This window comes from Bos indicus x Bos taurus, chromosome 5 (assembly GCF_003369695.1).
Source record: "Bos indicus x Bos taurus breed Angus x Brahman F1 hybrid chromosome 5, Bos_hybrid_MaternalHap_v2.0, whole genome shotgun sequence".
Lineage (NCBI taxonomy): Eukaryota > Metazoa > Chordata > Mammalia > Artiodactyla > Bovidae > Bos > Bos indicus x Bos taurus.
Genome location: NC_040080.1, coordinates 102,410,445 through 102,436,012, shown reverse-complemented (window position 1 = coordinate 102,436,012; position 25,568 = coordinate 102,410,445). Strand labels below are relative to the sequence as shown.

At 37.6% G+C, this 25,568-nt stretch overlaps 1 protein-coding gene across 3 annotated transcripts in view; it reads right to left on the bottom strand.

The window, feature by feature from the left end:
* Nucleotides 1-21,800, bottom strand: part of C5H12orf50 (chromosome 5 C12orf50 homolog) — a 29,609-nt gene extending 7,809 nt beyond the window's left edge. For 2 of the 3 annotated variants that reach the window (XM_027543654.1, XM_027543657.1), the window contains exons 1-7: nucleotides 19,349-19,438; nucleotides 18,882-19,002; nucleotides 6,660-6,818; nucleotides 5,403-5,480; nucleotides 5,208-5,321; nucleotides 2,913-3,023; nucleotides 1,379-1,486 (exon numbers count right to left, since the gene is read on the bottom strand). In XM_027543654.1, the coding sequence (XP_027399455.1) occupies nucleotides 1,379-1,486; nucleotides 2,913-3,023; nucleotides 5,208-5,321; nucleotides 5,403-5,480; nucleotides 6,660-6,818; nucleotides 18,882-19,002; nucleotides 19,349-19,360 (703 nt within the window). In that variant the 5' untranslated portion in view covers nucleotides 19,361-19,438. Of the gene's footprint in view, nucleotides 1-1,378; nucleotides 1,487-2,912; nucleotides 3,024-5,207; nucleotides 5,322-5,402; nucleotides 5,481-6,659; nucleotides 6,819-18,881; nucleotides 19,003-19,348; nucleotides 19,469-21,720 lie in introns of those variants that run through there. The other variant, XM_027543656.1, reaches the window with a different exon arrangement.
* Between the last annotated feature and the right edge of the window lie 3,768 nt (nucleotides 21,801-25,568).

Below are 25,568 nucleotides of genomic sequence, written 5' to 3'. Positions count from 1 at the left end.
TCCTCCAAATCTGTCAGTATCAAAACATTAAAAATTTGAAATACAGCCATTATCTTCAATAGGTAAATATGTATTTGTGGCAATATTTTTAATACCTCCATACAAAAAAAATTGTTTTTAAAAAAAGGGTTATCAATTTTATATCAAATGTGCCAATTAAAAAAAATTACTGATTTCATTTACTTATTTGGCTGGCCTGGTCTTAGTAGCAGCACATGGGATCTTTGATGCAGCATATGGGATCTAGTTCCCTGACCAGGGTTTGAACCCAAGCCCCCTGCATTGGGAGCACGGAGTCTTAGCCATGGACCGTCTGGCAAGTTCCAAGTATGCAAATTTAAACCAAGGATGAAGAAATATCTGTAAAACACTTCACTTGTTCTAGGCTTTGGAGCAGAACAATCCAACAAAGCTTTCTACAATGATGGAAACATTCTGTGCCATCTGAAACGATAGCCACTGGTCACATGTGAATACCGAGCACATGCAATATGGCTAGTGCAACTGAAAAACTGAATTTTAAAATTGTATTTAATTTTGATTAACTTCAGTGTTAACAGCCACACGCGAATGATGGCTACTGTTATTTGTGAAGTTAGAGGTGTGTTTTTTGATGGACTGAACAAAAGAGAGGAGGAGAGATTTACATATTGTTTTCCATAGGAAGAGTTTGATCACATGTCTTTCCCTGTCTTTGAGAATATTTATTTAATGATGGAGAAGACAGTAGATAAAATTGGTTAACACGTATATGGAGAATAGGTGAAGTCTTCTAATTACAGGACAGCTATTCTGTCTGTGGCTTAGAGAGCTGCCCAGCCAAGGTCCCAGCTGGGGGATTCTTAGCAAGGTAGAGGCAGCATAAACCTATAGAAAATGTACAATATTAACATGTCTCTGGATTATTCTCAGACTACAGTTAGTAATAATCCTAAAGCGGGAAGTCAGCATGAGATTAGTACTCTTCTCAGTATATATATCTTCACAAAAGCTTTCTAAGAAAATTCAATCACACTGAATATTAGAAGCTGGGAGAAAAAAAAAAAAAACTAAAGAGAGCTGGATATTACCATTGGAGAGAACCAATGACTTTAGAGCCAGGAGGACTCTCAGCAATTGTGTAGTCCAACAGGCTAGTTTCTCCCATAAGGAAACTGAAGGTAAGAAAGATAAAGCTCTACAGGAGAATAATTAGTGACAGAGCCAGGACTGGATACGGAGGGACCCTGACTCCTATCCAGTATATTTTGGTGTGTATTTTTATTTATTACCTTGTCTCTTGTATTGGTTTCTACAACTGTATAACACAATCAAATTTTACGTTTGTTACTTATTTATACAAATCACAAATGGATCAAAATATAGACTGGCTCATTACCTTTAGCATTTGAACATTTTGATATGGTGCTTTCTTTCTCTTCAGTTAAAGCTTCATTTTCATCTACTCCAAGAAATATGATTCTCTGTGGAACATAGCAGTCACCTCCTAGGACAATAACTTACTGTCAGTGGCAACAATGGCGGACAATTGTACAAAGCTATCTTTCAATACAGCATACTCCTCCTCTGAAACACTATTTAAATACTTCTCAGTGATACTATTGCCATCTCTATACGTATCATATATGTTTTGATTAATATATATGTATATGAATATTCAGTATGTACACTTATAGGTAATTGTCAGAAAATTCAGTCAACACAGTTTTCCATCTAACAATCTTTACCACACTTTGCTATGCTATGCTAAGTCACTTCAGTCGTGTCCGACTCTGTGCGACCCCATAGATGGCAGCCCACCAGGCTCCCCCGTCCCTGGGATTCTCCAGGCAAGAACACTGGAGTGGGTTGCCATTTCCTTCCCCAATGCATGAAAGTGAAAAGAGAAAGTGAACTCACTCAGTCGTGTCCGACTCTTCTCAACCCCATGGACTGCAGCCTACCAGTCTCCTCCATCCATGGGATTTTCCAGGCAAGAGTACTGGAGTGGGGTACCATTGCCTTCTCCGTTACCACACTTTAGAGATACTCAATAAATATAATTGCTTTCCATATAATATCCTCAAGTGTATGAAAGCAGTTTTCATATTCCCTAAAGATCTATTTTCCAGGATAAATATCCACAGGTGCTTTAAAATGTACTTAAATACTTAATTTCAGATCTTCACCATACAAGTTTCTGTTTCTTAACATAGAATACTTGTTTTCAAGTATCCTTGTTTAAAAATAATTCTCAAATATGGACTACCCTGTATAGAAATCAGTGGAACTAATACAATAATAGATGACTTTTATACAGCATCTTTCTATATGTCAGATAGTCTACTGAATATTTTAAATGACTTATTGCATTTAATTATTTTTCTTTAGTACTCCTAATAATGCAATGTAAGTTTATCTTAGCTATCTGGTAGCTGACACAAGTTACTTAATCATTTTGAAACTTTGTGGCCAACAAAAGCATTTATTTTTCCCTCACAATCTGTATCATACCAAGTCTTTCCCAACTTGAAGAAAACCTACCAGTTACGTCTTGGACTTAACTGCAAGAGGCTACGTTTATCACAGTTTGCCTTTGCCTCTTTACATTCGACTCACTGTCCCAGCATGTTAGCTTCCGGTCACCTGTGCATTTTATAAACAACGTCTCTATACATGTAATCGCCGTTCAACTGTTTAAGCACAAAGCCATTTGTTCCACAAATATTTACAAAGTGTACTGCATGTGCCAGGAATTCTACTGCAGAGAGCAACTGATTATACACAATTCCTGGCCTCAAGGAGCTTATCCAAAGTCAGTGATAAAATATCAAAGAGACATTGATGAAACAAGTTGCTTATGAGAGAAAAAACTCAGAACTATGTATTTTATGGTGATATACTCAGAATCAATCAGTAATAAATTAACTAACCTCCATTTTCAAAAGCAGCAATGTCAGTCCTTGGTTTCCTGTCCAATGATGCTTTTATTTCACCTTGCCTTTCAAATAGGCTGAATTTTGTTGGAACTGTCAGACCATCCCCTAAAAATTTAAAAAAAAAAAGAAATCACTCAAGAAACCATTAGGTGCTTATCTAAGTTTCTGAGAGAATTTATGATGATAGTAAAGAATCTAAAAGTTAATCGAAGTATTGTTTGTCCAGTGATTTCATGAACAATAAAATTATAGTTACATACATTTTAAGCCAATTTATAATAATCAGGAAAGCAGAAGGGAAGTTTATTTTCTTATGTGGATAACGTAACAAGTGGCAGTTAAAAAATGTGAGCAATCTAATGCTATAATGTATATATATTTAATTTAGTTGATGTGACATATAATGAATTTTATAATATTTCTTTTGTTTTTATCTACTCACCATGAATAAACTGAGTAAAATGTATTAGGATCTACTTCCTGGTGGCTCAGACGGTAAAGCGTCTATCTACACTGTGAGAGACCTGGGTTCAATCCCTGGGTTGGGAAGATTCCCTGGAGAAAGAAATGGCAACCCACTCCAGTACTCTTGCCTTGAAAATCCCACAGACAGAGGAGCTTGGTGCAGGCTACTGTCCATGAGGTTGCAAAGAGTCAGGCACGACTAAACAACTTCACTTCACTCACTTCACTGATTGAAAAATGCTAATTATACTGATAATTAAAGTCTCTCCATTCTCTTTATACATTTTTAGATAATTTTCTCCTAAAATAAAATATTAAAAGGAGAATAAAGGAGCTATGGTAATCTGATATAACTTGTGATTCTGAACTGGATTCTAAATAAGGTAGATTTCATTTTAGTATAAAGAACATTAATGGCACAATTAGTGAAACTTTTTTTTAGGTTTGTAAATAATATCACTAGTAATCTTCTGATATTGGTATTTATACCACATTTGTGTGAGAGTTATGTACGCCTGCAACTTACTCTCAAACAATTTGAAAAAAAATAACAACAATGTGTATATTGAGAGAGAGAGAGGAAGGGAATGAAAAAATCAAATGTGTAAAGTGCCAATATTTGGGGAAGTCTGGGTAAAGAAGGTTCATGAATTAACTGGAATTATTTAAAAATAAAAAGCTTTTTAAAACCATAATGTAAAGTGAAAACGCATATAACTGTCTTTCTATCTGACATTTTTAATACTCATTGCTAACATGTTTGCCCTTGCTTTGTTTTTCTTGTCTGTGTCATTTCCTTCTCCAGGGGATCTCCACTCCCCAGGGATCAAGCTCATGTCTCCCGTGTGCCCCGCGTTGGCAGGCAGGTTCTTTACCACTGGCGCCACCTGGGAAGCCCTTGTCTGTGTAATTCGGACAATCTGTCCTTCACTGGATGGCCCCCACCTATCAGCTTGGGTTTTTCGACTGTTCTACCGTTTGACAGTATGTTGCTGCCACCTACTGCCATATATGTTTAAATGGCTTGCCACACATACTTGCAAGACAGACATTCTACTCTTTATCTTATATTCATCTTGATCCTGGGAATCTTTTCCAACTATTTTTTTGGTACCTAAGAGGAGGAAAGAATTCTGATTTCGCTTACTGCTATAAAGGTTTTTTTGTTTAAGCTCATCCCAGAGGCAAGAAAACTACTTAAACCCATGGCATCCATGGATTTTTCTCTGAGTTCCTTGTTTTATATCCAGAAAACAATGTTCTTTTTATCTTGCCTTCAAGAGCAAAACATTCACCAACAGAAAAGTCAGATTCACCAGAACATAAGACCCATAAAAGGCACAGCCTTATATTTATTCACCTGTGTTGCCCTTGAAATTGGCTGGTACACAGGAAGCACTCATTCAATGAACAAATATACCCTTGTCCTGCCACTAACATTATTCCGTGATCTCCCTTTTGTCCTTCTAGGGCTAATTTGTCCATTCTACTTATGAAAAAAAAAATCTACATTTGTTTTACAGGGAGATTTATTTTCATAGACAAATGAAGTGGTAAAACCAAGTTATTTACAGAATGACTGCATGGGGTATGTAGTGTCACCATGGTTTATGTAGTCTATTCATTCTGTGGTTCCTCTGGGAAAATATGATTACATTAATAGCAGCTTTTCATATTAAATTTAGGTTATGCAATAAAATCACTTCCTTCTCACTCTCAATTCTGATGTATTATTTGTCATTTAACTCCAGTGCACACTTAATAATCCACAGCCTATCACACCAAGTATTCACCACCTTGAAAAGCTTCCTTTTCATTCCTTACCTTCTTGCAATTCACTGCCACTTTCCAAAGACTTTTCTATCTCTTTTTCCACTATAGAGGCTATGCTTTTAGATGATGAAATATCTGAAGGAGTATGAACTCTGTAGTATTCACCTAATCTCCCACAAGAAAATCAATGGTTAGTGCACTTCTCACATCAAATATTAGAAAATATACAAATGTTTGATTTCTTACCAGATTTATAACACATCTCCTTTATTGCTCTTTTTTCTTCAATTTCTTCAGGAGTCTTTGTCCATAAACTAGAAGCATCTATAGGATATATTTTTTTTAAATTAAATTGTCCCAAAGCCAAATAATCTGAAAATTTATAAACCAGAATGAAAAATCCCACACATTGTCCTCATAAATGGATTACTGTTTTAAAAATATTTAAAGTCAATAATTTGTGTACTAACAAATGTTTCTTATTGCTATATTTTATGTTTTAGAAAGAATCAGTCAAGAGAAAAATGACTGTACATTATATGTGTCTTGAGATGAGAGGCTGGACATATAGGTTCACATTTGAGATTATGTTTGTCTGGAGAAGGAGGATGTTGAGATAGGAGACAGAGGTAAACAGCAAAAAGTGGCACATCTCCTTTTTCCTATTCTTCCTCAAAGTTAGTTTTAAAATTAAAGGATGATGAGTGGGTTGTAATATATCCTCCTGAGGTTTCAGGGGGTTCTGACTCTAGATCAGAGGTGGAATTCCCTATTAATTATCTTTCTGTAGTAAGATAGCTACAGAAAAAAATGTAACATTTCAGTCTTTTCAATGTGCCCACATTCTGAGTCTCCATACAATGACAAATTCCAGGGCAGAGACAGACTTAGTTTATTTCTCTGGATGTTTAACTTGTTTGTACATACTTATTGGTACTGCAGTGCTGTGGTGATATGGGAGGAATAAGATGGACTACAGTGTAAGACCTGGGTTCTAGTCTTCTTTATGCTGGCAAGGATTACTGGGATAATGCAGATGATAATGGTTTACACATTACAAACTACTCTACTGATCTCTATAGCTTCAAGGATTAAATGTGAGACAGATAGATTGACACTTATGTATATCAATGTTGTTACATATAAACAGACAATGTTATATATAAATTTATATGATTATATAAATCATATTATCAATGTTAATTTATACACAAATAAAACATGTTATTAGTATACTTACAAGCAACTGTGCATATTTAAACATGAGATCTGTCTTCTAGCCATCATACAACAAAAAACTTTCAATCCAAACAATCATAAATATATGTGTAGATGTCGAACAAATTAGAACATAATGAATTTAATATATTTAATAAAATTAAAGCTATTTTCTCACCAAAATATGTCTTATATATTATAAACTTCTAAAAGTTAAACAAGTATGCAGAAAATATCATGAAGTTTTTGAATGTGCACTATAAATGTGACAAAAGGTTTATTCACCATTTTGTTCACCTTCTTCCTCCTCCTCTTCCTCAAAGTTAGTTTTTAAAACTAAAGGATGGTGAATGGGTCGTGATATATTCTCCTGAGGTTTTAGAGGTTCCTGACTCTGGGTTGGGGGTGGAATTCCTTCCTGAGTTTCTTTCTGTAGAATGATATCTATAGAGAAAAGGCAACATTTTAGTCTTCAAGATATACCTTTTGGCACATGTTCAATGATTAACTATTGTCCTCTTGATTAACTGCATACTTTTGTTAAAAGACGTCTCGTTTCTAGAAAGGTTATTAAACTAACTTATAAAAATCAGCATTTTGCTGGTAAGATGTGGAAAATGTGCTAATTCATAGACTTTAGATAGTAATTATAACCACATTTGGGTATATATCATACTTTGGTATAAACACAAAGTGATCACAAGCATTACTGTATTCTTCGATTACATCTATGGGATAAGAATAACTTAGTTAATCACATTATGACTATTTAACAAAGGTAAACTCATATAAGACATAACTTATAATGTCAGAGTATACACGTTTAAAGGGGGGAGGGGAAATCCAGAGGTTCTAATTTTCTGTGGTTGGGGGTTGATGACTTGGAAGTAAGAATAATACCTTCAGATTTCTCTATTGGCTCCACATAGGTCAGACTGAACAAAGCTCTAGGTCATATTTAAATGTTCTGTAACCTTCAAAACTAACCAGCAAATAATAGAAAAAGCTAGTGAACACATACATCTTTGATCGTTACTTATTCAAGTCTCTTTATTTTTCAAGCCAATAGTTATCAAATCTGGCTAAATATCAGAATCAACTGAAGAAATTATTCAAATCATCTTTTCTGTCTCTGTTTTCCAAACTTCTGATTCTGAAGGTTGAGATTAAAGCCTGGAAATCTGATGCTATTTTTCAAATGTCTCAGATAATTGCAAAATCAGTCAAGACTGGAAACCAATGCCCCAAATCAAGGATCATCTACCTGGGGTCCAGGGTCATAGGAAGCCTTTTAGCGGTTTTGCCACCAGAATAATTTGAAAGCCTGTCAGGCTCCCCTGTCCATGGAATTATTCCAGGTAAGGATACTGGAGTGGGTAGCCTTTCCCTTCTCCAGGGGATCTTTGTGACCCAGGGATCAAACCCAGGTCTCCCACACTGCAGGCAGATTCTTACCATCTGAGCCACCAGGGAAGCCCTGAAAGCAATCAATTGTATTCCAAATTCTTAATTTCTACATCTATTTCACCTAAAATTGCCCGAGAACAGGTCTCAGTCCATAATAGCCTTTTCTCTACTTTACAAAATAAAGGTGGACAGGAAAGCCTGGCATGCTGCAGTGCATGGGGTCACAAAAAGCTGGAACTGACCTAGCAACTGAACAACAACCCTTTACTCATGCCAACATTTTCTATATAGCACATTGCCCAAAAGAGAAATCCTCTTTTGCTGAATAATCAAACCACCAGGAACCCATAAGGCTTTTTCCATCACCTTGATTTATACACACTCCTAGAAAAGGTTGTAATGGGCAGAATAATGCCCTCCCAAAGATGTCCAAGTTTTTATTGCTGAAACCTGTGTACACACTAGGTTATACAGGAAGGAGGAATTAAGACAGCTAATCAGCCAACCTCAATATTAGCAAATTATCCTTGATTATTCAGGTGGTCCTTTGGAAATAGACAAGTTGCAGAGGAACAGGTGTGACAGTGGAAGCTAGGTCAGAGTAATGCAGTATCAGAAGGACTTGACTACCCATTGCTGATTCTGAACTTCAAGAAAGGGTACGTGAACCAAGAAATAATGAAGACCTCTAGAAACTGGAAAAGATAAGTAAACAGGTTCTCCCTCAGAATCTCCAGAAGGAATGCAGCCCTGGAGACAACTTAATTTTAATTCAGAGAGATTTCATCGAATTCCTAAACTACAAGCTAATAGAATTGAGTTGTTGAAGCCACTTGGTTAGGGGTAATTTGTTACAGCAGTAACAGGAAACAAATACACATGGGATTAGAAAAAGTGCTACTGGGGTTTACATTGGAATGGTCTGAATTCACATGCATGATAGAGTATGTCGGTAGTTAAGAATTTTTATTGAAAATTTTTGCTTCCTCCACTTCTAGACTCTTGTTAAAGAATATGTCATTTTTGAAAAAAAGTCTCACGGCATCAGTGAAGAGAGAGCACTAGTTAGAAATTCTGAAGGAAAAAGATGGCTTTAAACAGAACTTTTCAGCTATTCTAAATACCTATTCCCAAGACTTGTCATTAGCTGCAAAGAAAAGCTTCACTGAACACTCAAAACAGTAAATGTTAGTCCCATTTTTTAAAAGCTTTCTTGAGATTCACATACTATACAATTCACACATTTAAACATGTTTTTAGTATATTCATAGAGGTATGCAAATATTGCCATGATCAATTTTAGGATATCTGATCCCCTCAAAAAAGAAACCCATACCTATTAGCAGTTACCGTTCATGTCTGCCCGATGTCTCCAGCTGTACAAACACTAGTATACTTTCTGTTTCTATGGATTTGCCTGTTTTGGATATTTCATATAAATGAAATCATACAGTATGTAGTCCTTTGTACATGACTTCTTCAACTTACCATAGTGCTGTGCTTTTAAATTGTTTATTTGTTTGGCCACACATGCTCTTTGTTGCAGCATGAAGGATCGTTAGTTGCTGCATATGGGATCTAGTTCCCTGACCATGGATTAAACCTGGGTCCCCTGGATTGAGAGTGCTGAGTCTTAGCCACTGGACCACCAGGGAAGTCCTCTCACAGTGTTTTTATAATAGTCAAATAATATTTCACTGTGTGCATATACCATAATTTTTCCATTCATCAAATGATGGACACTTGGTTTATTTCCACTTTTTTAGTTGTTTTAAATAATGTTAGTATGAATATTTATTGTTGTACAAGTTTCATTAGGACATATGTTTTCACATTTCTTGGATATACTTAGAAGTGAGTAAGTAGGACATATGGTGATTCTAGGGGCTTCCTAGGTGGCTCTAGTGGTAAAGAACCCACCTGCCAATTCAGGTGACATAAGAGACATGGGTTCGATCCCTGGGTCGGGAAGATCCCCTAGAGGAGGGCATGGAAACCTACTCCAGTATTCTTGCCTGGGGGATCTAATGGACAGAGGAACGTGGTGCGCTACAATACTTAGTCTCAGGAAGAGCTGTAATGACTGAAGCAACTTACATATGCACACTTAGTGATCTATGTTTACTCTTTTGAGGAACTGCCAAACTGTTTTCCAAAATTGCATCATCTACATTCCTATCTGAAATGTATGAAGATTCCAATATCTCCATATTCTTGTCAAATCTTCTTATTATCTATTTGATTAAACCATCTGAGTAGATAGGAGTGATACCTCATGGTTTTGACTTACATTGATCTAATGGTGAGTTACAATGAGCATCTTTGCATGAGCTTATTCAGTTCAGTTGCTCAGTTGTGTCTGACTTTTTGTGACCCAATGGACTGTAGCATGCCAGGCTTCCCCGTCCATCACCAACTCCGAGAGCTTACTCAAACTCATGTGCATCGAGTTGGTGATGTCGTCCAACCATCTCATCCTCTGTTGTCCCCTTGACCTCCTGCCTTTAAACTTTCCCAGCATCAGGGTCTTTTCCAGTGAATCACTTCTTCACATCAGGTGGCCAAAGTATTGGAGTTTCAGCATCAGCATCGGTCCTTCCAATGAACATTCTGGACTGATTTATTTTAGGATTGTCTGGTTTGATCTCCTTGGTATCCAAGGGACTCTCAAGAGTCTTTTCCAACACCATATTCAAAAAGCATCAATTCTTCAGCGCTCAGCTTTCTTTATGGTCCAACTCTTATATCCATACACGACAACTGGAAAACCATAGCTTTGACTAGACTGATCTTTGTTGATAAAGTAATGTCTTTGCTTTTTAGTATGCTGTCTAGGTTGGTCATAGCATTTCTTCAAAGGAGTAAGTGTCTTAATTTCATGGCTGCAGTCACCATCTGCAGTGATTTTGCAGTCAAAGAAAATAAAACTGTCACTGTTTCCCCATCAATTTGCCATGAAGTGATGGGACTAGATGTCATGATCTTAAAGTTTTTTGAATGTTAAGTTTTAAGCCAGCTTTTTTACTCTCCTCTTTCACTTTCATCAAAAGGCTCTTTAGTTCTTCTTCCCTTTCTGACGTAAGGGTGATGTCACTGGCATATCTTAAGTTATTGATATTTCTCCTGGCAATCTTGATCCAGCTTGTGCTTCATCCAGCCTGGCATTTTGCATGATATACTCTGCATATAAGTTAAATAAGCAAGGTGACAACAAACAGCTTTGAGGTACTCCTTTACCAATTTGGAACCAGTCTGTTGTCCCATGTCCAGTTCTAACTGTTGCTTCTTGACCTGTATACAGATTTCTCAGAGGGCAGGTAAGGTGGTCTGGCATTCCCATCTCTTGAAGAATTTCCCACAGTTTGTTGTGATCCACACAGTCATAGGCTTTAGTGTAGTCAATGAAGCAGAAGTAGGTATTTTTCTGGAATTTTCTTGCTTTTTCTATGATTCAACAGATGTTGGCAATTTGATCTCTGATTCCTCTGCCTTTTCTAAATACTTGAATATCTGGAAGTTCTTGGTTCACATACTGTTGAAGCCTGAATTGGAAATTTTGAATATTCCTTTGCTAGCATGTGAGATGAGTACAATTGTGCAGTAGTATGAACATTCTTTGGAACATTCCTTTGTGATTGGAATGAAAATTTACCTTTTTCAGTCCTATGGCCACTGCTGAGTTTTCCAAATTTGCTGACATTTTGAGTGCAGCACTTTAACAGAATCATCTTTTAGGATTTGGAATAGCTCAACTGGAATTCAACCACCACCTCCACTAGCTTTGTTTGTAGTGATGCTTCCTAAGGCCCACTTGACTTCGCATTCCAGGATGTCTGGCTCTTGGTGAGTGATCATACCATCTTGGTTATCTGGGTTTAAGATCTTTTTTGTATAGTTCTTCATGTATTTTTACCACCTCTTCTTAATATCTTCTGCTTCTGTTAAGTCCATACCATTTTTGTCCTTTATTGTGCCCAACTTTGCATGAAATGTTCACTTGTTGTCTCTAATTTTCTTGAAGAGATCTCTAGTCTTTCCAAGTTTATTGTTTTTCTTTATTTCTTTGCACTGATCACTGAGGAAGGCTTTATCTCTCCTCACTATTCTTTGGAACTCTGCATTCAGGTGTATATATCTTTTAGCCATTTTTATATCTTTGAGAAATGTATATTCAGATTCTTTCCCCATTTTCTAATGGAATTGTCTATATTACTGAGCTGCAAGAGTTCTTCATATATTCTGGATATAAAATGCTTATATAAAAGATATAAATATTTTCTCTCATTCTGTGGGTTGCATTTTTACTTTCTTGATATTCTTTGAAACACAAAAGTTTCTAATTTGATGAAATCCAATTAATTATTTTTCTGCTTGTTTGTTTTTTCTTTTGGTGTCATACTGCTACTGCTACTGCTAAGTCACTTCAGTCGTGTCCGACTCTGTGCCACCCCATAGACAGCAGCCCACCAGGCTCCACCATCCCTGGGATTCTCCAGACAAGAGTACTGGAGTGGGGTGCCATGTCCTTCTCCAATGCATGAAAGTGAAAAGTGAACGTGAAGTCGCTTAGTTGTATCCGACTCTTAGCCACCCCATGGACTTCAGCCTACCAGGCTCCTCCGTCCATGGGATTTTCCAAGCAAGAGTACTGGAGTGGGGTGCCATTGCCTTCTCCGTTTGGTGTCATAACTAAGAATTGTTTGAGTAGTCTATAGTTTCTGATAAGAATTTTATAATTTTAGTTCATATTTAGGTCTTTGTGGCCTATTTTGATTTAATGTTCACAAGAGCAAGGTCTGTACTTACCAAAGCCTAAAAATAACCTAAATAGATGATAAATACTAAATTATTATTCAATAATAGTGGGATATGTAGATAAATTTTCTATATGTGATGCTTGTGTGTAGTGTGGTTAGGTATACGTGTGCTTAGCTGCATCCAACTCTTTGTGGCCCCGTGGACTATCAGACTCCTCTGTCCATGAGATTTTCCAGCAAAAATAATTGAGCAGCTTGCCATTTCCTACTCCAGGGGATCTTTCCAACCCAGGGATCAAACCTGCATCTCTGCATTGGTAGGTGGGACAAGCACCACTTTAGAAGCCCATGGTTATATCTGAGAGTGTTGTTAAACATAGGAGATCTATGTCAATGCATTTAGAGATAACGTGTCATGATATTTGCAACTAACATTTAAATGGTTCAAAAACAAGGACAGAAATATATGTTTGTACATTTTTTTGTGTATATGTAAGTACAATAGAGGGAAAAGAGAAAATAAATTGATAAATTGGTGAATCCTGGTGAAAAGTACATGGCTGGGTGTTCATTGAAACTATTCTGAAACATTTTTGTAGGTTGAACATTTTTGAAATAAAAAGCTGGAGCTAGAAAATTACACTGAAGGCTCAGCTCTAACACTCATGAATTTAACTGTTGGCTTAAGTGGTAATAGGAAATAGGAAAAGGAGTACGTCAAGGCTGTATATTGTCACCCTGCTTATTTAACTTATATGCAGAATGCATCATGAGAAACACTGGGCTGGATGAAGCACAAGCTGGAATCAAGATTACCGGGAGAAATATCAATAACCTCAGATATGCAGATGACACCACCCTTAAGGCAGAAAGTGAAGAGGAACTAAAGAGCCTCTTGATGAAAGTGAAAGAAGAGAGTGAAAAGTTGGCTTAAAGCTCAACATTCAGAAAACTAAGATCATGGCATCCAGTCCCATCACTTCATTGCAAATAGATGGGGAAACAGTGGAAACAGTGTCAGATTTTATTTTGAGGGGCTCAAAATCACTGCAGATGGTGATTGCAGCCATGAAATTAAAAGACGTTTACTCCTCGGAGGTAAAGTTATGACTAACCTAGACAGCATATTAAAAATCAGAGATATTACTTTGTCAACAAAGGTCTGTCTAGTCAAGGCTATGGTTTTTCCAGTAGTCATGTATGGATGTGAGAGTTGGACTATAAAGAAAGCTGAGCACAGAAGAATTGATGCTTTTGAACTGTAGTGTTGGAGAAGACTCTTGAGAGTTCCTTGGATAGCAAGGAGATCCAACCAGTCCATTCTAAGGGAGATCAGTCCTGGGTGTTCATTGGAAAGACTGATGTTGAAGCTGAAACTCCAATATTTTGGCCACCTGATGCGAAGAGCTGACTCATTTGAAAAGACCCTGATGCTGGGAAAGACTGAGGGCGGGAGGAGAAGGGGACGACAGGGGATGAGATGGTTGGATGGCATCACTGACTCAATGGACATGAGTTTGGGTGGACTCCAGGACTTGGTGATGGACAGGGAGGCCTGGCCTGCTGCAGTCCATGGGGTCGCAAAGAGTCGGACAGGACTGAGTGACTGAACTGAACTAAGTTGTGATAGGAATGGTTTGGGGGGGATGGGTTGGGTTGTTCTTTTCAGTTACTGCTGTTGTTTCAAGCTCCCCAGATAATTCTAAAGGGGAGCCAGGTTTGAGAAACATGATTCGGGGTACCTGGTCTTCCTGGATTCCGATGGTTAAAGGGAACAAGCCCCACCTATGTGTGTCCAGAAGTAAACAGAAAAAGAGAAAGAAAGAAGAAAATTTATTTAATGGAAATACACATAAATCATAAATGTTAGAAGTATTCTACTGTTTAATGTAAATTAAAGGGGAAAGGGCATCTTTTATTATATGTAAAGAATCTTAATAGCTTTGAAAGGAAGGTTGTGCCGTAGGGTGGAAGAGCATTCCCTCTTAGAAGGAGGAAGCCGGATTAGGTGGTCTCGTGGGTGGATCCATTCAAATTACCAAAAGGACTGGTTATACTTGAAATGCCAAGTCTGGGGTTGTTAGGCAGTTTTAGAGTCAGAATTGTGTTTGAAGTCAGGTACCTCTAGTTATGAGATATATTATGTCACCTAAGGTATTTAACCTGTCTGGGCTTCATTTTCCTCATCTGTACAATAAGAATACTATTTTTCAGATTTTTGTGAGGATTACATAAAATTAGGCATGCATAGAACTCAGCATAGGGGTGCCACACAGAAAACTCATATTATTTGAAAACTGTGGATATGAGATTTTCTCATTTCTCATAATCCTACTTCATTTTTTTTTAATCGATTACATTTTTAGTTTATAAAGTCTTAAAGAGAAAGTCTGTGGACATCTCAGACATGACTAACAATGTTAGGCCTGGGAACTAAGACTTGAGTATGAAGCATGAGTGTGCTCAGTCATGTCTGACTCTTTGTGACCCCTGGACCGTAGCCTGCCAGGCTCGTCTGTCCATGGAAATTCCCAGGCAAGAATACTGGAGTGGGTTGCCATTTCCTTTGCCAGGAGATCTTCCCGACCCAGGGATCAAATCCAGTCTCCTGCATCTCCTGCATTGGCAGATGGGTTCTTTACCAGCTGAGCCAGCAGGGAGTAACCAACTTTACTTCCAGAAGTACCATGCTCATCGATGAGAGCAGACAGCGTCCAGTTAGGATGAGGAGTCTCCCATCCAAACCCAAATTGTTACAGGGGTCACCATCATCTGGTTTAAGACACTTGCTCAACCCCTCTCCCCTTTCCCCAAAGAAGAAAGAACTGATGTGAACAGTTTTTCCTCTTATAACTATTAACAGTTGTCTTACTCTGTGTCTTATCCACACACACACACAAAACTAGTCTGTGTTTTACTGACTCAAATATGTAAGTCAAGGTGTTTGTTAAATTATTTAAAAAACACGAGACATTGGTTTTTTAAGACATAATGAAAAGGTCATGTACACATATTCATGTAGGCAAGACCTTGTAAAGTGAGCTACCCAGGCTTCATTTAATGTGGTCAAATAGTCAGTTGTTGAAGGCATCTCCAAGACAGTGACTCAGAATACACAAAAATCAAATTATCCTTTCAGGTATTCATTTTAGAATAACATGGCAAATAATCAAGGAGATGAGCATTTGCTTCAATGTTTGAGCTACTCTGTTCTGAATAAATTGTCCCTTAGCAAAATTTAAGGAGTTTCTTAAGAGGAACCCTTTGTTTGGGTATACTAACCTCTACTGCGTACCATGGGAGAAAGAACAAGAACCCACCAAGCTCACAAAGAAAATGCAAAATGTACTCAGAAATGCCTTGCAAATTCTTATAATTAGAGCAAATATTAACTGAGCTATGTTTTTCTTAGCACTATCATTTGGTTTTAATAGCTATTTGCCTCTAAACTTAGAGATGATAACCAGAGGGATTAGGCCACCTTTGAAAATGTCTAGTTTAGCAACATTTAAATGAAATATTTGGCAAAAGAGTCCAAGACCTTTTTTTAAATTTGTTAGCAGATTAAAGTTTAAATTGCAAAAGACTAACTGGCAGTTTTACACGTCCAGACAAAAAATGTCAGACTCCTGATAATTGAACTTAGTCCTTAAAGATAACAGACAATGGCAAATTAACTAATGGGAAATTGCTTTCGGCAAACACCTCATTCTGGAAGAGCACAGCTGGTAACTTAGATAGCACTGCTGCGGCTGCAACTCACCCACTTAATATGGACCACATGATGGGTCTCAATTCCTTGATCAGAAGCCTTAGAAATTTTCACAGTGTATGCATTTAATAACCTAGATTTTATCTTATTTTAACTGGACACAAACTTACACATGAATTACACAATGCCATATATGAAACAATAGTTATATTTTGCTACCAAAAAAACCCTGTCATAATCCTACCCTGAATTTGTTTATCACGTGTACCCACTAAAACATAAAGGTAGACTTTAATAAAGTTATAACTTTGTAATTTAACTTTTGTCTAAGGTGAGAGGATTTAATTTCCTGGTTCTGGTTAATATGAACCTTGGTAGGTAGATGCTCCTGGAAATATTTTAGGAAATATTAGGTCTACAAAAAATCACACTATAACTTCTGAGGTATTGAAATATTCTTAGAATGAATAAATGATGCAGTAGTTCAATACATAATTCAAATGAGTTTAGTAATTTTCTGTGGTGGTGGTGGTATAGTCACTAAGTTGTGTCTGACTCTTGCAACCCCATGGACTGTAGCCTGCCAGGCTTCTGTCCATGGGATTCTCCAGGCAAGAATACTGCCATTTCCTTCTCCAGGGTAATAGTTTCCTACAGCCTGGAAATTGAATCCTCTTTCCTAAAGCACAGAAATGTGCCTGGGCAGAGAAAAAATAGTTACCTACTTATTGTGAATAAATATTTTTCAGGACTTCCTGGAATAGAATTAGCCACAATGTGAAAGGTAATACTCTATGTTTGGTGGTTGGGATTTATCAGTAAACAAAGATTCCTATTCTTACAGAAATTTCATTCTATAGGGAGGAGTCAGACAAACAATAGATGTAGTGAAGAAATATATCTGAGAAAATGATACGGAAGTGGCAAAGATAAAGCAGAGCTTATCTCCTCTCATGATGGGAATAGAATGGCTAGGAGAAGGATCTGGTCCTTCCAAAACCAGTGCATGGATCTGGTTTGACCCTATCAAGAGAGGGGAAAGCTTATCCCAAGAGTCAGAAGCAGTTTTGACATGTGTTGAAGAAACTGAGACTTCCAGAAGAGCCAGAACTATTTTTGACCCCCAGATTCTATGCCTAATCTATGAGGATAATGGAATGTATCCCTAGAGAACTTAGCTGAGGACATGTCTTAACAGTGGGGAGCCCACTGTTTGTTACAGAGACATTCTACCTTTCCTTTGCCCTCGGAGATGCAGTCTTTCCTCTAGTACTGAAATAATTAGTTTGAAAGACAGCAATTTCACCCCTAGACCACTAGGAAGTAGGCTAGCACACTATATAGAGAGAATTTAATACAATGTTCTTAATGAAATAAAATCACGCTAGATGTTAACCAATGGGACCAAGTTAACCACTTAGTAGGTGTAATAACTTTCATCCCAGTAGGTTACCTTCACTAGTCATCTGTACATCTATCAGTTCAGTTCACTCAGTAATCTCCGACTCTTTGTGACTCTATAGGCTGCAGCACACGAGACTTCCCTGTCCATCACCAACTCCTGGAGCTTGCTCAAGCTCATATCCATTGAGTCGTTGATACCATCCAACCATCTCATCCTGTGTCATCCCTTTCTCCTCCTACCTCCTATCCATCTATCCAAGCATCCAATTTTACTGAGCATCTGGGCTCCCCACATTGTGCTAAGCATTGGTAGGGAAACTAGCTATGAGCCCCATCCTTGTGATGTTCACAGTCTAGTGAAGAAAAACATTGATCCAGGTATTATATGTATGATGAATGCTCTGAGAGCAGCATTTTCCAGAAGACTATAACAAAGAGACATGGTTTTTAATCATTCATTTGCCAAGGATTATCTGAAGCCAAATCTTCAAATACAAAGGACTGATATTCTATAAACTCATTTCTAGAATAATTCCATTATAAGAAATGCAGTGGCCATAGCAAGAGAGTGAAGTGGCTATAGCATCAGAGAAACCTGATTCTCCCAACTTTTCAAAGTTCTTGCCATTTACTGTTATAGGACATGGTGTCTTCTATACCCCTTTCCCATAACTTAGTTTAAGGTTCATCACACAGTAGTCTCAGTAGCATTTAGCTGGTTTGAAGGGTGCCACTTATTTAGCAACAATGGGATTGCATCTTCCCCACAAATGAAGTCTTAGGAAGAACCACACATCTAGCTGCTCTTCTAGAAGCAGAAGCGTGCAAACCAGAGCATGCCCTTGCTCTCCCCATGTATAAGAGGTTTCTGCACATTTACAGGGAGCAGTGGTGAGGCCAGAACCTCCTAGCTTTGCTCCAATCATGGGATGAGTTGCTGAGACAGCTTCCCTCTATCCAGTGAGGGCAGCAGTCATCTCACTTTTCACATGACTAAAATCCACTTTAGAAACACAGTCAGAGAAAATTTAACTAACTCTGGTCATTCCATTTGGTTAGCTACTTGATGGCTCAATCTCATAATTCTTGATATAACCATCCTAAATCATCCACTGGCGATTACACTGTATTACTCACCTTGCCATACTTTAATGTGTCATTCTATGCTGCTATTCCAAAATCAGACTATAATATGGTATAACCATGTTATTCAAAGAATATACTCACTGCTACTTGGTGGCAAAAATAATCCATTGATATTTCGAGGTTTGCTGTGATAAAAGATACAACTGATCTTCACACAACCAAGAGGTTGAGTTTCCCAGAAGCATGAAATACTGCAGTTTTGCTAGATAAAGGAGTGAGGCAAATGTAAGGATGAGATGCCATAATCACAGTTAAATACAACGTGCTGCAACACAACATGACAAAAACTACTGGAATTGCTGATTTACGATTGTGTGTGTTTCTAGGCTCCGTTTCGAAGCTCTGTTATTTAAAAGATGCAATGGGTACCCCTCAAATACATTTGCCCATTTTTCTTAAGAATTTAAGTTGAGCAAAGTGGAAAATGCCTAAAATTAAGTCATTGGAGGAAAGAATCATTTCTTTTCTATTGTGTTGTAAGAGTACAGAGTTCAAAACTATCGGAGGGAGGTGCTTATAACAAACATGATAATGTTGAATAATTCTACCTGCATTTCCATGTGTCTAAATCTGCAAAGTGGATCTAAACATTTTCCCTCTCTCCATAATGAGCACACTGTGTCACTGCCAAGGGCCTCTTCACAGTGTCGGAATCGGCACTGGGAACCCTGAAAGAAAAAAAAAGTAGACAGTGTAGAAAAGTCAATATATGAACGTCAGTGTTTAACAGTAGATTACTAATCAACTGAATAAAGTATGAGATCAAAGTAAAATTAAAAAACACTACAAATCCAAGACCGTCAAGTCTAAATTTTAGCAAAGTATCAAATTTTAGTGAGACTGATAAAATAATCTAATGATTAAACAGTACATTCCATAAGTCACTGATAAAATTCTCGTAGTGCCTGGAAAATCCGATGGATGGTGGAAGCTGGCAGGCTACAGTCCATGGGGCTGCAAAGAATTGGACACGACTGAGCAACTTCACAAGGATAAATATATAAAAGGTCAGTGACACTCTTGATCACAGTCTAATGACAAAGGGATCTAATTTTCCTTATGAAAGCCAGAATTATTTCTAAGAATCATCACCCATATTCTAATTGTGGAGATTATCTCTATTAATCATAACTTTTATTAGATAATTGTTCTCTTACTCAGATTAGGCACATACTGTTAAGTGTGCTTATAGAGGGAAAGTGAACAGAGTTTAAACTTTTTTATTGTGGAATTTTAAATATTTAGCACATTGTACTAAGTTATATACACATATATATTTATACATTTACATCATTATATCTCAACAAAAGCAGATGTGGATTATTTGAATGGGCTGCTATTTTTTGCTTATCTTATGTCTTTTACACATAGATCAACAGCTGGGAAAATTGTAGGTCATTGTCTTTTTTTCAGCAGAGGGGTGGGTGACATAGAACAAAAGCAAACATATCCTATTAAGCTCATCCCTTTTTTGACAGGTTTCAGGGTTGTTCCTTATTTTTTTCCCCCACCTTCTTACTGTCTGTCTTCACTCTCTCTCCCTTTTAAGGTGGCTCTGTAGATCTCATAGACCTAGATAGCAGGCAGAAACCAGATAAACCAGTATTTGAATGCCTGACTCTGTTTTGCCCATAATCACAAAATCAATCCATTACTCACTCTCTGTGCCTCAGTTTCCTCATCTGTAAAAATGGAATAAAATGCCCTTCTCACTGTTGTAAAAATTATGGGAGATAAGGTAATGTGATTGCTATTACTATTTTTATTTTTTTCATTTAATTATTTATTGATAACTTAGAATTTGAGGATATAGCAGTGAAACTGACAAAACTCTCTGCCCACACGGAACATAAATTCTATTATTTATCATCATCCCAGGGTTTAATCTTAAGGTAACAGGTAATAGAAGTGGATCTAATTCTTACAGTCTAAGAGGCTGACTCTATTCAGTTATCCTAGCAGAGACGAAATGCTTCAAACCAGACACAGCACGTCTTTCACTGGGTTCATTCTGACATGAACATGAAGCTCCAAACATTGGATTTCTACATTTATTTGGCTTCATTGAGATCCACTAATCCAAATCACTTAGACATTTTTTTTTCCCATTTTAACTTTATAAACTTGAATTCTTGTTTGGCCAGTTTGTATTATTTTTTGCCTTTTCCATGATATTAATTATTTACTATTACTTTGACAGAGGAAAATTCAATAATTTCATTAAAAAATTCCAAAAGAGGGAATCAATTAGATTCATTAAGCTGAGTTTGATAGTGAACCTGAATTTAACTATTTGAATATATATGACTGGAATCACATTAACCAAAATATCATATGCTTTAACATTAGTAATTTGATGTTTCAAGGAGCCATAATATAGGCAAAAGTGCCACATGAGGATTAAAAAGCCATAGGCTCGTAACTGGCAGATAGAAGGAGAGTTTCAGATAATTTTAAATATTACCAGATCTCCTCAGAGAAACTCAACATATCAAAAATACATGATAAGGCTTTACTTCATATTTTAACTATGTACAATATTTTGTGGGAAAATAGTAAATTTTTACTCAGCAATACAAATAAACTGTTGCCATATTTTCCTTCATTCTACTAAAAAGCTTAAGCATGTGGAATATGTACCATAAGTTGTACAATATTTACCTTTATGCATGTGGAATTAAAAAAGAAATAGCAGTCATTCCCAACTTCTGCCATTTTCAACTCTCTTGCTGCTAATCCAATGTTTTTTAATATAAGAATTGCAGGAATGCAAATATAAGAACTATCAGTGTGTAAGGGGAAAAAGAATTTCTTTTCCACAGTCTTTCAGGCTATCAGTAGTATTCCTTTAAAACTGACTTCCTGTTGACAGTCTATTACACAATAGATAATTCTTAAAGAAATTTAAATTAGAAGATACCTTCTCTAGCTTTGCAGAAACCTTGAAAGTGGTTGCTAGTAAGCACACAAACTCAAACTTCCAGAATTTTCCTCATTGTTACCTAATTCATTATTTGCTCATCATAAATGACATCATATCTAACTGTAGGCTAGTTTACCTTAGTGAATACTGTACAGTATTTCTGTTACTCAGTTTAGTTATTGACCGGAAAAAGCTAATACAAATAAAACAGTATATTTTATCCTTCAATGTTCTGATTAAATATGGAATATAAACTAGTTCATACTTTCATAATTAAGAAGTATTAAATATTTTACAAGTTAATTATTTTCTAGACTCATTTCTATGTATGATTTTAAAACAAAACAAATTTTTATATAAGTAAATATGCTATATTTATTTTAAGATGAAAACAAAATTATGTACTCACCACTATCCACTGATTTGGGAAAAAAACCATTCAGATTGGGATATTTAATAATACCTGAAAATAAGTTGGACTACTTATTCATCTTGTAGCTATAGTCCATTCACTCTTCATCCATCATTAAAAGGGAAATAGATTCTTCCTATAGCACTAAGTTTCCAGATGCTTGCAAATTTTGAGAATTTGTTGAAAGCAAAGTGAAGTACTCCGATTCCCAGAATGAGACATTTCAATCAGCAGTTATTGAGATCTTTCTTCATCTTAGTATCTTTACTAAAAACTAGAACCTAGAAGAAATTAATAAAAATATTCATAGTAGGTAATTTAGGAGATGCCATAGAGATGAGAAATTACAATAGATCAACATGTATTTTTAAATACCTTTGTACTTTTAATTGGAAATTTACAAGATCAAGACATATATTCATTTTGATATTTGGCAAAACCAATACAATAGTGTAAAGTTTAAAAATAAAATTAAATTAAATTTAAAAAAAAGACATATTCACTTTGGTTAAGTGAAACAGACTAAGTTGGTATGAACTTGAGTACACTGCTTTAGAATAAAAATCTAGAAAGTATGCTAAAATTTATAAAGAATTATAATTGTAAATAAGGGAAAATAATAAAGTCAAAAATAAAAAACAAGAGCCATGCAGCATTGAAAGTAAATGAAGTAGAAAATAAAGACTTAACTTAAATCCTTGAAAATATTAGCAATTATATATAGAAAAATCGAATATCTCAACTTTTGTTTTGCCCTACCTTCTAATTCTAGAATAATAATGCACCCATCTCAAGCACATAGCTTACTGGGAGAAACACCCCTAAGAAACAGCTTTAAGTAGTCTTTGCCTCCAGATAAACTTCCTCTTCATATATGAACTTACAGCTAGCTGCATTGCACTATTATCAAATACTTTGGTAATCACTATTACCAAACACCATTATTGCATGATTACATTAACATCACGATTAAAGCCATTGTGAGAATCCATGTTTTACATAGGAGAAAGGCTGAAAAAATGCTTTACCTCTTGAAATTAGTTTTGAACAACTATGTTCCATTAGAAACAGCAAAAACACAAAAACCCACAAGGGGATTTTTTTTTTTTTTGTCATTGTAAATAGATCTGTGAATTTTGGTAGTCTTTAGCATGCCTGGAGCCCTAATTTCCTCTTCTTTTTTTCCAATTCTCTTTTCCTTCCCTTTCTTTCTTTTTACCCTCTCCCCCACCTTTTCCTTATTCTCTTCATTTCTTAACTGTTGTGAAATTCCTTCTAGTTTTTTAGGGAAAGCTATGACCATACCCAGGATGACTTTTCTCTCTGTAATGAGTAAAGCAGAGTTATGAGAAATTTGCATGCACTACTCAGGGTAGGCCTGCAAATTTTGTTTTTTGAGTGTGTTGGCCAAGGTATACTCTGCACTGTATACTTCATTTTCGGTTCATGTCAGAACACTAACACATTAGAGAAAAAAAGTCTTTCTTCCAGATTGTGAAATCCTGTAACACCACTTTTAAATACTGGGGCTGGTAATCAGTCCTTGCTGGCTCTTCAGACTTATGAAAATCAAAGGGGCGGGCTGCTGATTGTCAGAGTGGGAGTCCAGACTGTGAGTGTGAACTGCACCAGTGGCTCCCCTTAGTGTTGGACTACCTCGTTTCTGCTGGAGGCTTTACTCCAGGCACTGATGAAATCAAAGTATTAGAAATAGAGCGCTTCTTAAAACATGGTTTAGCTTTGCTGCTACTTTCAAACAGCAAGTGGAATATTTTGGAAGGTGATCTTCAGAAACGATAGAAGGTTGGACCTAAAAGATTCTCTGGCAGTTTGGGAAATGGCAGTTGCAAGTTTTAGGAGTTATTTCATTGTTGTCTCCTTGAGTTCCATGAAACAAGCTCTCAGTTTAGGACTCCTGTGGAGGAACAAAAAGTCCCTGGTTTTTGACTATGCAATGTTAAGGACTTTCCGATCTCAGGATCTCACATTAGGTGTTTTCAGCCACCGCCCCCCGCCACCACCCCCCCCCCCCCGCCACCACCCCCACCCCCGCCACCACCACCGCCCCCCCCCCCCCCCGCCACCACCACCTCCCCCGCCACCACCACCCCCCCCCGCCACCACCACCCCCCCCCCGCCACCACCACACCCCCCGCCACCACCCCCCCCCCCCGCCACCACCCCCCCCGCCACCACCACCCCCCCCCCCGCCACCACCACACCCCCCCCCGCCACCACCACCCCCCCCCGCCACCACCACCCCCCCCCCCGCCACCACCCCCCCCCCCCGCCACCACCACCCCCCCCCCCGCCACCACCACCCCCCCCCCGCCACCACCACCCCCCCCCCGCCACCACCACCCCCCCCCCGCCACCACCACCCCCCCCCCGCCACCACCACCCCCCCCCCCCCGCCACCACCACCTCCCCCCCGCCCCTATCCCGAGGCCCTTTTTTATTTATTTTTCCTATGAGAAAGTCAAAGATAGTAAAAGAAAAAGTAAATACTTTTGTATGGCAGATCTCTTCTTCCCTCCCTCCCCTCTAAATCCAGCAATCAAAAAACAGTGACTTTTTTTGAGGGATATTTTATTCTTTGGGAATTCCCTTATACATAGATACCTCCAAGTGTAATACAGTAGTTTAATCTTCTGAGAGCTAAATCAGGAAAATGCTGGGAACTTTGATGCCTACAGATAAAACAACTATAGAAATGAGACTCGGGCTTTGTCAAAGCACCTAAAAGATGGCAGTAATCAAAAGTCCCTATTCCGGACTACTTGCTTCAGTGAGAAAGGGTACTATTACTAAAAGTTTACTTTTTCAGCCGTTTGATTGTTATTACTTACCCTCCGAAATTCTTTTGAGAAGTCAGAGCTGTTTTTAGCTCTGCAGTTGATTGCTGACAAGTACTCAAGCCATTCTGTTGGAGCTCATACTTAACTAAGGTAAGTGAGATTCCTATGAAAAAAATGAGACTGAAATCTGGTTGTTGGTATTCCAGTGGTTTGGAATTGGTCTAATACTAAACTTTGCACTCACTCTGGAAAACAAAACAAAACAAAACACCAGAACCAACTTCGACCATATTATGCCTTACAATGAGTTTGAGCAAACTCTGGGAGTCAGTGATGGACAGGGAGGCCTGGCGTGCTGCAGTCCGTGGGGTCGCATGATCGGACACGACTGAGCGACTGAACTAAACTGAACTGATGCCTCACAACAAGGCGTAATCCAAACGGTAATTTTCTTTCTTTTTTTGGCCCCAGATATTTTAATTGTAGCGTTTTCTAACATTTTTTCCTGGGAAATTACTTTTCATTTCGTTTTGAGATGTCCCCGGATATTTCTAAGCTTCTGCAGTGCTTTCCTGGAGAAGGCAATGGCACCCCACTCCAGTACTCTTGGCCTGGAAAATCCCATGGACGGAGGA